Raw genomic sequence first — 14,867 nt, 5'->3', positions numbered from 1 at the left:
GTTATATAGGGGGAATATGAAGTCAGGCATTTGACTTGCACATGCCCAGCTCTTTAAACCTGAAGTTGAAAGTATGTTAATTTAGTGAAAACACTAAATTTAGTAGAAAGTGAACATAATGCTCACACAAAAATAGGAAAGGTAAATGTTCTTACTTTTCTTTTGTATAAGAACCTGTATAAGAACAGACCTGGACCAGTCTGTTTAAGGGTTGACTGCAGACAGATAAGGTAGGTCTCCCAGCTCTGTTATGTACTCTTGCTCTCAACTGGATTTGAATAGGATAGGCAGTGTCTTCTAGGCAAAATAGAGGTGGAACCTGGTGCACTTAGTAACTGAAGACCCAGAAAGTGAATGAAGCACTTCTACCCTGCCTGCCAAAATGTGGGCTTTCAGGGATTTGGCATCATAAATACAAATGAAAACTAGTAGAATGATAAAAGCATTTTGTTTATACCTAAATATGGGCCTGCTACTTCCTGAGCAAAAAGTACAGCCTTGAATTATGGAGAGAAGCCGTGCTATACTTGGGTATGATTAGTGTAATTGTCTTGGTACAGATAAAGCTGGTATCTAAATCTCCATTAGATCTAAAAGGCTCTAATCCCTTTTAAAGTCTCACTGGGGTTTAGCTAGACAGAAGAGGACAGAGGTGGGAAAAGAATTCCTTTCACTTCTGATTGAGGAAGAGGAAAATATAAGGTGAAGCAATGTTACCTATATACAAATGCAGATTCTTTTCATATTGCTTATAATTCATCTCTCTCCCTTCCTCTTTTCCCAGTTGAGTAAAGAAGCCAATTTACCATTGGGGTTTTTGTACCGCTTATTCCTTAAGAACATATAATGAATGGTCTATCATGGGTCACTCACACTGAATAACTAGGGACATTTACCTGCATCAATCTAACAGCCTTTTTTTTTTTTTTTTTGACCCTGAGCACCAACTGGAGTAGTTTACAACCCGACACATAAACCTTGAGTTGATTCACCATATATTTTTAATGATAAGAATTCATAGATGTGATTAAAAATTACCAAATATTGCCTTTAAATATATGTTGCTTAGAAGTGGACAGAGTACTGTTTGTCATCAAGACTGAAATGATTTTTACTGAGGTTAATGGCAGCTGTGTCAGAGACAGCTATGTCTTACTCCTGTTTGTATTTCCCAAGTCCTTATATTTAGAAAGGCGCAATAAACATTTAAGAAATGCAGAAGTGAACTTATATGATCATGAAACTCATGTACAGAGGATTTATTTGGCATGTTCACATCCTTGACAAGAAATTAAAGATGTTTCCCTAGGTCTAGTCTTTTTCTTTATGCCAAAATGGTATACTAGTTCACCTTAAGTGAATGGGAAGAAAAATAGCAGTATTGTTATAACTCTTTATTATTCATGTTATTATTCATGTGTGACTAAGTAACACCTTGGAGCATATGGAGATTCAGAGTTACATTACAGTGGTTGTATAAAATATTAAGTATTGGTGCAAGGTGTAGTGTTTGAAGTAGAGTAGTATTTTTTATTATATTAGGAGTAAAGAATGGAACCGGGCTTGATTTTGGTTTGGATCTCATAGCATAATGCTTTTTTAAGTCACATATTGAAACTGTGTGTCCTCATTTGATGTTGGATACTAATTTTTCAGAAACTGATGTTAATTCAAGTAGACATAATTTAGTCTTAAGAATAGATAATGTTTTTGTGACTTAGAATCATCACAATCTTTATTTCAAGTACATTACAAGGGAGATTGCTTAGATGAATAGTTCTGGAATTATTACATGGAATTCTGGATATAGTGCCAATATTTTGATATTATGTAGTATCATTTTCCTATGAGTTTTCACATATATCTTTACAGTCTTTCCCATAGTGTATTTATGACTTAGAAATGAGTTCAGAAATTGAGTAATTATAGTTCACTTTCTTAATAATCAGACTATACTTCTAGCAACTAAACTGATCTACCTTCCATAGTAATCTTTTTTTTTTTTTTTTTTATACCACCCTTCCCTCGGCCCAATAATTTGCCTCGAGAAACTGAGGAGAAACCAAACGTCCACAATACCAAGCCGAGGAAGCAAACACACTACACTCACCGGCGCCGCCATCTTCACAAAGCCCCCATAGTAATCTTAATTTATGCATTGTAGATGAGCACTTTAGCAGTATCTTTAAGATGCCACTAATTGGGGAAAACTTGAAGAAATCTCTCCCTCTGGTCTTCCCTTGAGTAATAAACAACATATCCTATGTAGTAACTTTACCGCTTCTTAATGGAATTGTCAGATTGTTGTAAGCTTACAACATCCATGTAAGAATAAAAGAACATAGCGAGTGATTCAGAACTTTGTGCAGTTTTCACAGTTGCTTTCATCTAGGAATAAAATAGGCAGAGGAAGGTGTATTTGGATAGGGACTGTATAGATGTCTGCTCACCTGAACAGAGACTTAATTTATTTTAAAAAACCTTCATTGAATTCAGCCTATTATGTAAATAGGTTCTTTGGGGGATTAAAAAGAAGGGTTTGTTCTTGTATCTACTGTACTCAGAAACCAGAGAAAAGTGCTCTGTGGCTTTTTGACTGCTTGCTGCCATTTATAGGAGTGCCACTCTGTTCAGATAGGTAGGTACTTGCTAGAGTTGGACAGTTGAGAAGACCACTTCCAGGCATGCTGTTTCTGATGAGGGAAGATATTTGATAGTGAAGGTGTCCCTGTCAAGGTCTGAAGAGGTAGCAAAGCATGTTTGGCCCTAATGTGTCTTCCTTGATTTTAGCAGTTTTTCTGGCAGACAGTAGCATCATCTATGGATTCTTAATTGACTATTCATTCAAAAATTAATATTTATCAAGCACATGTTACCACGCTAGATGCTGCTGACACCAATGCAGATAGTTTTTATCCTCATAGAGTTTTACATACTATATTTATGGCTGTGTTGTTACCTGCTCAGAAAAACAGTGTCTGAAAACTTCACTATATTGTGGAACAAATGACTACAGTAAGAGGTGTGTGTGGAGTACTGCAATGTATAGATTCCCACAGTCGCTTGGCTTAGAAGATAATATAGAGCCTGAATTATGAAACCTGATTGGTTGTCAGAATAATCCAGAAAGCTTTAAAAGATTTAGATTCCTGGATGTCATTCCCAGAGATTTTTCTTAATATATGTTTGTGAAAAATTGCTTTAAAATCGAAGTTTTAATTAAATAGTTTTAAATTCACTAGGGTAATTAGTGACTTAAAATAAATCTCTTGTTTCTTCTGTAAAAAAGAAAATTACTTTTGAAAAGTAAATTGCGTTTTTAAAATGTATCTCCAGATTTTTATCTTTAGGGTGTGCTTTAAGTGTATACTTAACATGTTATAGGTGCTTGGTGGATAGCATCATATAGTTGTAATGTGATTGCAGTCTTATAAATCAAATATTTTTCCAGTTAGGACCTCATTAAAAAGTAGATTTATAAAATTCTGGTTCATGTTGCATTTAAGTACTGCTTCCCTTCTCCATCCCATCCCACCATTTTAGGTGATACTACTAATAAAAATGGCATGATTCTATGAAGTACGCTATCCTAGTTTATAGGTTAAAACACGGAAAATATTGGGCATGAAAATAGGATACCTTATCATTTTTCTATGTTGACCAAATTGGGAAGAGACAAAAATTATGAGTCATATGGGAGTATGTAGATAAAATTGTGTTTTAATTATGTTCTTAAAGCGATGGAGGAGGAAAGTTCTGGGAGGAAACCATTAACCTTTAAGAGAGAAACTTTTTCTGGGTCTCATTTTGTAAATTAATTTTTGTAGAGTTCTGAATGAGGCCCAGAAAGTTAATTCTCCATTAAAGGTGGAAGTTTTAATATACTCTAGGAATAAAATCACCCATTTTACCCTCTTGTTGGGTTATAACAACGTTTATTAAGTAGTATCATGGGAAAAACTGGGTTTGTTTGAATGCTGCAGCTATTTAATACGGAAAAAAAGGAGGGTTGTTAAATGAGAACTTTGGTAATATGCCCAAATCATTGCTTTGAAAAGACATTGGGTAATTTCAAAGCCAGTAGGCTGAGTCTCCAGCTGCTTTGCTGAGGTCTAACTTAGGGGAGAATTTTGTGAAGTGAAGTGATAAATATGAAATATTTATTTAACGTAGACTTACATTATGGAAGCCCTGCTGAGGTTTTCTTTTTGTTGTTCTGTTTTTTGTTTTATTTTTAATTCATAGGGAGAATGATGAATCACTCAAAGAAGAGAAATCTGAATTAAAAGAAAAATCTACAGGAAATAAGAAAGCCAACAGATTTCATCCTTATTCAAAAGACAAGAATTCAGGCACTGGAGAAAAGAAGGGTCCAAATCGTAACAGAGTTTTTATTAGCAACATCCCATATGACATGAAATGGCAAGCCATTAAAGATCTAATGAGAGAAAAAGGTAACTATTTTTGATAAACCCATTGTTGGATAATTTTCATATAGAATGAGGAGGGAGCTAAGCAAACTTTTTTTTATTCCTCTTAGCCACACAGACTCAAAAAATTGATTTTTTTGACACATAAATTAATCTTTCACTTGACACAATTTCATTACAAGGTAGTATGGATAAATGAAGTGTTTTTTTTGTTTTTTTTTGTTTTTTTGTTTTTTTGCCATTTTAGTGGGGTAGTAGCGAGCCAGCATATGCATGCCACCAAGAATTTTGTTAAAGTGATTGCTTTGTCTAGTTGAAGTTTTTATAGATTTTTAAAGGCCTATTGCATTAGGTAAGCAATACATTTAGCGTGTTAACATATGAATAATAAGGTCTGATTATTTTTTTTTTCCAAAAGCTGTTTTGTTATTATCTTGGTGGAGTCTGGAATCTGGCTGTGGAATTCATTTTGTTTGCATTGTCATGAATGCCATGATGCTGTCTCTGCAGTTCTATATTAAAATTGCGTTACTGCTGTTGCAGTTTTGTTTTCAGAATAACCTGAAAACCTTCATTTTATGTACATGGTTGATTTTGGGGAAAAATATTTTTAATACTTGATCTTGTAAAAGTTAGTTTTGTTATCTCTTGAAAAATTGAGTTTCAACAGTCCTGCAAACTACTTACTTGGTTTTGAGGCTGATCTCTTCTAATAAATAAAAAAAAAATTTGCATTGGTGTATCTGTTGTAAGGTGACAACTATTTGATTGGTTTTATTCATTGACTTTATTTAGAAAGTGTGTGGCTTGCTGTGAAGCATGACTTGTAAATTTAGTTTACTGACGGCAAACAAGATTGAAGACATTCAGGTAGAAAGTCACCTTAAAACAGCTGTTGTGTGTAGGCGACCAAAGTTATTTGAAAAGTGCTAATGTTGATGTTTTTAATATGATAGGCTAAGGGACCATTTGTATGTATATGTGCATTTGTTCACCAACTATATCATGCTGGCCAAAATATGATCTGTAGCATGAATTAGGTTAATATGGTTGTTAGCTTTTTTAGAGAATGTGGATGATGTACATTTCTGAAAATTAGTTAAATTTACATAGCCATTGACAGGAGGTATGTTGGTCTGGTTTTGATTGTTGGTGAATAATAGGTGCTTTTCTGTAGAGTTGTGCACAGGTGTGCAGTAAAGCAAGATATTGGTGTTTAAATGTATTGTTTCTTGGTATCTTCCTTTTGTATGTCTTATGTAGTTGGTGAGGTTACATACGTGGAGCTCTTTAAGGATGCGGAAGGAAAATCAAGGGTAAGTGCTGTGGGCAATAATCTGCTTGAGGTTTAAAAGTTCCTCAGCAGTTTACTTTTTGTATAATACCAGTTTTTGGAAACTTAAGTTTCATTTTGTTTTACTTTATTATGAAAGATTTGAGGCTTTATACTAGCAAGTCTGACACTTATACAAACCAAACTAGCTGCCTTGAAGGGATGGGTTTTGTAAATGCTCATAAAGGACATTCACTTTTCTAATGCTCTAAGGTAATGCTTCTTAGCCAATAGATTTTAATATAGGATTTTTTTTGTTGTGTTTTGATGTCTTTAAGGATATTTTAAAAATCACTGAATTGATAATATTTCCTAAGAGTTCTATGAGAGGCCTATAGCTTAAAGGTGTTAATTCAGAATGTACATTTGAAACTTGCACTGAAGAGCCTAATTTGGTAGCCTGCAGGACTACATAAAAGGCAGCGCTCTGACCAATTGGTATGAATAACATTGATGATTAAATTGACATAGAAGGAATTGGTTGATAGTAGATTTTGATTTTTAGCAAGAAAGCAATATATTGAAGAATATAATGGAAAGCTTTTTAACAATGTTTAATTATACTAGCAAAAACCAGTTGGGTGCATGAGAAATAAAAACTTTGTCATCACATTCAAATGGCACTTTGAACAGTAATATTGACAAGGAATTATTTTTAAAATGATTCTACTAATTTGTTTCTTTAGCATAGTTTTTTTTATATATATATACTTAATAACTGGATGCTATTAAATTGTGTGCAGCCAGTTTTGAGAACTTTGTTTAACATTAGATTAATATTTCCTATTTTGATTTTAATAAAATGGAAAAATTTACATTAAAAACTATTTTGTGTACCATATATCTTTCAAAAATATTCGTAACAATGTGAAGATAGGTATTTGAGAGCCTTCAGTTACCTCCTTGAGTTACTTTTGATTGAATTTGTGGGATGACATTAGTTTTAAAGAAGAGTCATCTAAAAGTAAAAATGTGTTCCAAGCTTGTTAGATGCTAGATTCTACAATCTTAAATAGATAGACCTAAAAATTTACAGAAAATTTGTGGTCACGTGCCTGTTACGTTCTGGAGGTCTAAAAGACAAAGAATGATTGTATTATTGATTTTTAATGATTTAAATATTAGAATTTGCCATTAACTTCATCTACTGATCCACAACTTTTTTTCTTTTGCATATATTGACGAATCTACCTGGATATAGGGTTGTGGGTAAGAATTTTCTTTTTTTAAGTATCTTAAGTCAAATTTAAACTTATGATTGGAAAATAAATCTTAGTACATAAACATTTCCTATAAATTTTTTCCCCATTAAGTGTGGTTGAATTCAAAGATGAAGAATTTGTCAAGAAAGCACTAGAAACTATGAACAAATATGATCTTAGCGGAAGACCTTTGAATATCAAAGAGGTAAGATTTCTTATATTTGGAATAATTTAAACATTTGAATTATGAGGACATGTCTTCTTTGGATTTTCATCTAGTAAGGTTATTTATCTGATTACAGCATTTTTTTAAAGGGTAGATGCTTATTAAAGCATTGTATAATTGATGATAGTTTTGCTTGTACATGATTTCCTGTTTGCCCTTAAGAAGTATCCTATGTATATGATTTGTTCCAAGTTATTATAAGCAGGGGTGTATGATTTTAAAAAATTACAGGACACAGAAATTTAAAGATGACAAACTTAAGGTGCTGACTTTACTTGGTATAAACATTTTCAGTTTTTAGACTTATTAGATTTAAGAAACATTGTAGATATTCTAGTTGATGATTAAAGTTTGCTTAAAAATGCAAATACCTTATGGATTTAAATAAAATTGATATTCACTTTTAATAAAATTAACCTGAAACTATGCCAGATTAAAATTTAAGAAAAGTTATAAATCGGTTAGTGAAATTTATAACTGGAACTTGGAAACCCCTAAAGTGCAGATGTTCCCGTTGTATGAAACAGTGTATAAATATGTTGACAATAGAATGACACATGAAAAACTGTTTACAGTTAGGTGTAATTTACCTTGGAAATGATTACCTTGAATAGAAGTCATTTTCATGTCTTTCTTTAGTTCATATTGTTGATCTTATCTAAATAGTTGGTCACAGACCACGTATGTATATATCCTTGCTAAAGTCTATAGTAAAGTCTATAGAGGATGTAACTTTGGGACCCTGAAGAGTTTCCACCAACATGGATACAAATCATTGTAGAGCAGTACTGTCAGTTACAATTTAATTTAGTATGGTATTGGTTTGAGTCCCAGCTCTATCCCTTTCTAGCTGTGTGACTTAGTTGAGTTATTCTCTAAACCTTAGTAATTATAATAGTATACAAATAATACTTACCTAGTTAGGGTTTTTATGAGGATTAAATGAGATACATTTATGAGGATTTAAAAAACTCAGGCTCTGGGCTTCCCTGGTGGCGCAGTGGTTGAGAATCCGCCTGCCGATGCAGGGGACACGGGTTCGTGCCCCGGTCCGCGAAGATCCCACATGCCGCGGAGCGGCTGGGCCCGTGAGCCATGGCCGCTGAGCCTGCGTGTCCGGAGCCTCTGCTCCACAACGGGAGAGGCCACAACAGTGAGAGGCCCACCTACCACAAAAAAAAAAAAAAAAAAAAACCTCAGGCTCTGGCATCAGAGAATCTGACCCAGGGCAAATTACTTAACCTCTCTGTTTTCTTATCACTAAAATGGGTATGATACTAGAATCTATCTGATAGTGTTATGAGGACTCAAAGAGTTAATATATGTAAAACAATAAATGTTACATATTTGTTATAATTATATAAAGCACTTAGCACAGTGCTGAAAATATTGTAACTACATAATAAATGTTAGCTGTAATAATAATTTTTTTTAACTTAAAAAAATAATTTATTTTGGCTGCGTTGGGTTTTTGTTGCTTTGCATGGGCTTTCTCTAGTTGGGGCTAGCCAGGGGTTCTCTTCATTGCGGTGCTCAGGCGTCTTATTGCAGAGGCTTCTCTTGTTGCGGAGCACGGGCTCTAGGCGCATGGGCTTCAGTTGTTGTGGCACTTGGGTTCAGTAGTTGTGGCTCGCGGGCTCTAGCGCGCAGGCTCAGTAGTTGTGACACACTGGCTTAGTTGCTCCGCGGCACGTGGGATCCTCCCGGACCGGGGCACGAACCCGCGTCCCCTGCATCGGCAGGCGGACTCTCAACAACTGCGCCACCAGGGAAGCCCCTCTGTAATAATAATTTTGATTGTTGTTATTCCTGCCCAAGATGGGAGTGTTACTGGTCCTTGATCTCTTGTTCCTGGATATGAGGTGATAATAGCTTAAAATTAAAGGCCATGCTGCCAACAAATACAGGTACCCCATATCCCTTTATTGGAGTCAGCTTCTGAATTTCTCTAATTCTATTTGAGCCTAGGTGCTTATTCTTTCCTTTCTTTTTTTTTTTAATATTTTGACTGAGATGTAGAAAATTGGTAGAAAAAGTTTAGACTGTTGTAATCTGTGCCAGCCACTTATTTGGTAATTTTTATGCATAAGCCAGGACCAGTTTTCCAAAAATGTGCTGATACCCTAATAATTTCCCATAAGGGTGACATTTGTAGAACAGCCACCATTTGGGAAATTATTATTTTGAGGATTATGACTTGCTTTTTTATGATGTTTCCTATTCCTCTTCAAATGACCAGTGTTATATGGAATTCCCTGGCAGTCCAGTGGTTAGGACTCTGTGGTCTCACTGCCGAGGGCCGGGGTTCAGTTCCTAATCGGGGAACTAAGATCCCACGAGGCTCACAGTGTGGCCAAAAGAAAAAAGACAAGTATTATAGATTCTTTGTCTTTTAAAAAAAAAAAAACTGGAAAAAAAGTTCATTGGAATCTAAAGGCCAAGCCCGTATTGTTTGTGTTCTTTTAAGTTTTAGCACATTGTAGATCCTCAGTAATATTTCAGAGACCCTATAATAGAGGTATGTGATCCAAGTTGATATAGGGTACTCCCATTTTTTACTTCCTAAAGAGAAAAATGGTTGAGTTTGGCCTGGCTAAATGATGAGGTGTTCTTTATTAAGTTAACTTTTTCGGATTAATATCTCTAAAGGTCCCTTTGGATTTATCTGATTTTCACATGGGTGGCTGGGGTCAGTGCTGAGAAATGCTAGTTTGAGTCTAGGGAAAAGTGTATTTCCAATTTTCATTAACAGATATTAGAATTGCATTTTTAAATTTAATTAAGTGAGGTTTAGTAGCAGTTGTAAACTTATTATAGGCCCTCTCATAGCAGTAGCAGGCAGTGACTGGCAGGCTGACATCTAAGGAGGAAAGAGGAATAATAATCATGCTATATAGTAGGTAGTTTTACATGATTTGTATTTTATATATGTTTTATGATATATGTGTGTTTATTTTTTGTGTATATATGTTTATATATATGTCATACCTAAAAAAAGTCAAAATATAACAATATGTTTTATTAATGTTAAGATGTGAAGGACAAACAATCTATCTTAATGGTTCATGAAGGATCTTCCCTGCTATGTCCTCCTCCTTCCCCCATAGGTAAACACCATTCTAAGTTTTGTATTTGTGCAAGATTTTGAAACCTTAGACCTGAAGCATTTATTTATTAACTTAAAGAGTTTTATAGCATTCTTCAAAACATTAATTTCTTTGCTTTTGTATTTCTTTTTATTTCTTCATGGTGATGGAATACATTGGATGCCAGAATACCTTTATTCTTACATTCACTTCCCCTTCTATTTCCCAGCCTTCCTAGAAAATTTATTAAAGTCATCCAACTTTCTTTTTGTTAGTATTCCCAGATGGAGGCCAGCAGAGTAGAGTTGATGGTTACATATAGCATAATCATTTGGTATTGCAGATGATAGTCTATCTGTGTGTTTATGTGGTTTTTGTTTGTTTGTACTCTACTTACTGAAATGAGTGAGAAGTATGTTTAAGCTTGCCTTTTTTGCTTTGTTTAAAGGCAGCATATTTCTCTTAAAAGTCAATGAACTAAAGAAAACAAAAACAAAAATCAAACAAAGTTTAGTACCATTCTTTATGCCTTTCTTTATCTCCCTTCTCCCTCCATCTCAGATCATAATCATTGTTGAGGATGGAAAGAAGTTGGGAAGTAGATAATTGTATTTTGTTTGGGAATGAAATTTATACATTATAACAGTTCCCCTCTACCCCAGTATTCCTGGGTTTTATAACAGGCTGTTCTGCTGTTGAAAGCTTTGAGTTAGTATGAATTTGGCATTACATTGGGCATATAGTGGTGAGAATAAGAGTCACAGTAAGTATTTTGTTCCTCTTTGAGTTATGTGGATTTATGGGTGTGTGCCATGTACTTGTATACCTGTATGAGGGCAAAATTAAACTAATTTCAAGTTCTTAAGTGACTTTAGTGATTGGAAAGAGGTATTTAATTGACATCCCTGGAGACTGAAATCTTTTGTCTATCCACAGGTTTTTATGGGACTGAATTCTCTGGATGAGAAAAAAGCTCACTCTTCAAGAGGGCCACTAATTTGAGCCAGTTGGGATAGCTGCTGTAGAATTTGAAGTTGTTATTTTAGTGATATAGACTTACTGATGTATCTAGTGGCATTTAACATTCACTGTGTGTTATAGGATCCTGATGGAGAAAATGCTCGTAGGGCACTGCAACGAACAGGAGGATCATTTCCAGGAGGACATGTACCCGACATGGGATCGGGATTGATGAATTTACCACCTTCCATTCTCAATAATCCAAACATTCCTCCTGAGGTTATCAGTAATTTGCAGGCTGGTAGACTTGGTTCCACAATTTTTGTTGCTAATGTAAGTTTAAGCTTTATTCTAAAAATTTGCCATTCAGATATTTAGTTCTAATCATGAGATTATTTAATTAGATGAATGGGTCATAGTTTTATAGAACATTTTGCTTGCTTTTAACTAAGCAAAACAGTAATTATTGTAAACTCAAACCCAATTTAAGTCCATAAATATAAGGTCAGAGTGTAAATACAAGTATTTAGGATTTTTTAAAACAGAACTGTGGAATTTATAAACACTTAAGCAGTTCTCGAAATTATGTACTTACATTATATGTGATTTTTGTTCATATTGGTAAATGGATTTCTTTCTTTAGCTTTGATATTTGTGAATGTGCATGTTGTAGTTGGTTTTTCATTTGTTCTAAGCTTTTGGAAGTCAGTGATATCAACCATACTTTCCAAAATCTGAATTTCTGTCAGTAAAAATAGATATGAAAGTTTCAAATGTGCAAAACAGGATTGAGCAGCTCTGAGAGACTGTTTTGGGAATTTAAAAAATTAAGGGTAAGGAACAATGTAGATGTAGATTAACCGATCTTTAACAATTTTAAGATGTTTCTACGTGAATACTATTGATATACTGTTTAACAAGAATTATAGTTCTTTATATTTTTGAGAGTTTAGAAAAGATTTGTATTATTTATAAGTGGGGAGAGGAGTTAATAGGTATGTAACTTTATATAATTTTATATTAAGCTTGACTTCAAAGTTGGTTGGAAGAAGCTAAAGGAAGTGTTCAGCATAGCTGGAACTGTAAAGCGGGCAGATATTAAAGAAGACAAAGATGGCAAGAGCAGAGGAATGGGCACAGTCACTTTTGAACAAGCAATTGAAGCAGTTCAAGCAATTTGTATCCTGATTTACACTTTAGCATTATTTAATAAGGTTGAAGAAGTTTGATACCGTTTTGTGGGGATTATGGAATTTAAGGTTGCCTGGCTTAGAAATGTGTATTAGAATTTGGTCTCCAGCACATAAAACCTTTACTATGTCCAAGTACTAAAGTCACTCTTAAAACTTGAATTAGCCATATTGTATAGGCCTGGTATGAACTTTTTTCTACTTTCTCTTCCTACCACAACTAACTGTATACATGCTGTTGACAGTAATGTAATTCATTGTACATTAATACGGTTGCTTTAAATGAAGCCTTGTTAATTTTCTTCTTGCAGTGGTTGAATTAAAAGGTATTAATAAAATAAAACTATAAAGCAAAGAACTGAAGATTTTTGAGTATGCGGAAGAGACTAATACAAATAAGTAAAAGACTAAAGGTGTTTTTTAGAATATTAGAGGTAGTCTGATGCTAAATATGATTATTAAAAATGTGTTTGTGTTCAAGTATAATTTCATAGTTGCATAACTGGTTTTCCTTGACTGAACCAACAGCTATGTTCAATGGGCAGTTTTTGTTTGATAGACCTATGCATGTGAAAATGGTGAGTTCCTGTATATCACTTCAACTCTCCAACCTCTTCAAATGTTTTATCTGCTCTCTTCTATGTTACAGATCTTTTTAATTATATATTAACCATATAATAAACTTTTTGCAATTAGGATGACAAGTCTGTCCCTCATGAAGACTACCGTTCACATGATAGTAAAACACCACAATTACCACGTAAGTAAAAGCTATTATTAGAAGTAATACAGACTATTCTTTTTCAATTTTATTATATGCTAAGCAAAACTTTATTTTTGTGCCTACTTCTCAAGTTGCCCACAGTTTGGTGTTTGGAGTTATGGAGCTAGTTTGGCATAATTGATTATATGTGACAGACACTTTTCTTTCTTTTGGTAGTTTTTCCTGATTATAAAAGCAGTATATACTAAAAAATTTGTTAAGCTCATATGTGGGGGGGGGGAATCGTTGTGTTTTACCACCCATAAGTAACTTCCATTATAACATTTTTGTGTATTTCCTTCCAGTCTTTCCTTCTAGGTGTATTTTTTTACATAGTTGAGAACTACCATATAAATAATTTTCTATTATTTTGTTTAACAAAAACATTATTCTATGTTAAAAATTCTTTCTAAAATTTATTGGCTATTAATAATCTATCATGTGGATGCTCCATAACTATTTCACTGTTATGTATATTTTAGGTATTTTAACATTTTCCCTTTAATCACCAATAGAGTTTTTTCTTTTTCTTTCTTTTTGTATACAAATCTTTGGTATGTTTTTGGTTATTTCCTTAAGATAGATATCTTGATGTAGATTTACAGGTTTTCAGGTATGCTCATTGATCAGTATTATCAGATTGTTTTCCAAAGGATTATAAAACAGCAATATGATGTACTTAACATCTGTGTCTCAATACCCCATGTTCAAAATGAGGAAGCTTGATAGTACCTACTTCATGGGGTTGGTATGAGTACTACGTGAATTAATATATAGTATATGTAAAGCACTTAGAACAGTTCTGGCATAATGTAAGCACTCAGTAAATACTGTCTCATGTTCTTACTTTTTGTTGTATTTTCTCTGGTGGTTATTAAAGTTTTTTTTCCATAAAATATTTAAAATATACAGGCAAGTATAAAATCACTCATGTAGCTGTGTAGACCATATTTGTTTTAGGTGATTTTTCTTTAAAGTAAAATTTTACGGATAAAGGTTCTTCTCCCCTACCACCTCCCACTAGATACCTTACCTAGAGGAAACGAATACAGTGTTTATCATTTAGGTTTTAATAATTTGATCATACATTTATACATCCATAAACATTATATGAAATTGTTTTGCTGGATTTAAAATTTGGTGTGAGTGAAATTATATTGTGCCTATTATTCTGCAACTTGCTGGTTTTGGTTTAACATTATTTCTGAGATTCATTTATGTTGATAGATTGTAGCTCTAGTTCCTTTATTTTAACTGCTAATACCACATTTTACATATATATATTTTAGGTTATTCTAATTTTTTGTTATTAGAAACAATACTAAGTTGAGTGTTTTGTTCTTTTTCTATTAGAATAATATGTTCTCAGTGTTTGCTAGAAATTATTTGTAAAACTGTCTGGCCTTGTATTGTTTGTGGGAAGATTTTTAACTATTGTTCATATTTCCTATTGCTTCTTGACTCAAATGTGGTAATTTCTACTTTTCTGAGAATTTTACCATTTTTCTTCATATTCAGATTTATTGGCATAAAATAGTCTTAATAAATTTTTGCCACATCTATAGTTCTTTTTTAAATTCCAGTGGTTTGCAATTTCTTTTTTCTTTTTTAAAAAAATTTATTTAATTAATTAATTTATTTTTTGCTGCATTGGGTCTTTGCTGCTGCGCATGGGCT

The 14,867-nt window shown here is 33.5% G+C and overlaps 1 protein-coding gene across 2 annotated transcripts in view; it reads left to right on the top strand.

The window, feature by feature from the left end:
- MYEF2 (myelin expression factor 2) overlaps window positions 1-14,867 on the top strand; it is a 35,287-nt gene that overhangs the window by 1,083 nt on the left and 19,337 nt on the right. For both annotated transcript variants that reach the window (XM_059059467.2, XM_059059468.2), the window contains exons 2-9: window positions 4,246-4,454; window positions 5,694-5,746; window positions 6,965-6,972; window positions 7,077-7,170; window positions 11,379-11,570; window positions 12,263-12,416; window positions 12,956-13,005; window positions 13,124-13,187. In XM_059059467.2, the coding sequence (XP_058915450.1) occupies window positions 4,246-4,454; window positions 5,694-5,746; window positions 6,965-6,972; window positions 7,077-7,170; window positions 11,379-11,570; window positions 12,263-12,416; window positions 12,956-13,005; window positions 13,124-13,187 (824 nt within the window). The remainder of the gene's footprint in view (window positions 1-4,245; window positions 4,455-5,693; window positions 5,747-6,964; window positions 6,973-7,076; window positions 7,171-11,378; window positions 11,571-12,262; window positions 12,417-12,955; window positions 13,006-13,123; window positions 13,188-14,867) is intronic.

The sequence above is a fragment of the Kogia breviceps genome, chromosome 3 (genome assembly GCF_026419965.1).
Source record: "Kogia breviceps isolate mKogBre1 chromosome 3, mKogBre1 haplotype 1, whole genome shotgun sequence".
Taxonomy (NCBI): Eukaryota; Metazoa; Chordata; class Mammalia; order Artiodactyla; family Physeteridae; genus Kogia; species Kogia breviceps.
This window is presented reverse-complemented; position numbering and strand designations above follow the sequence as displayed.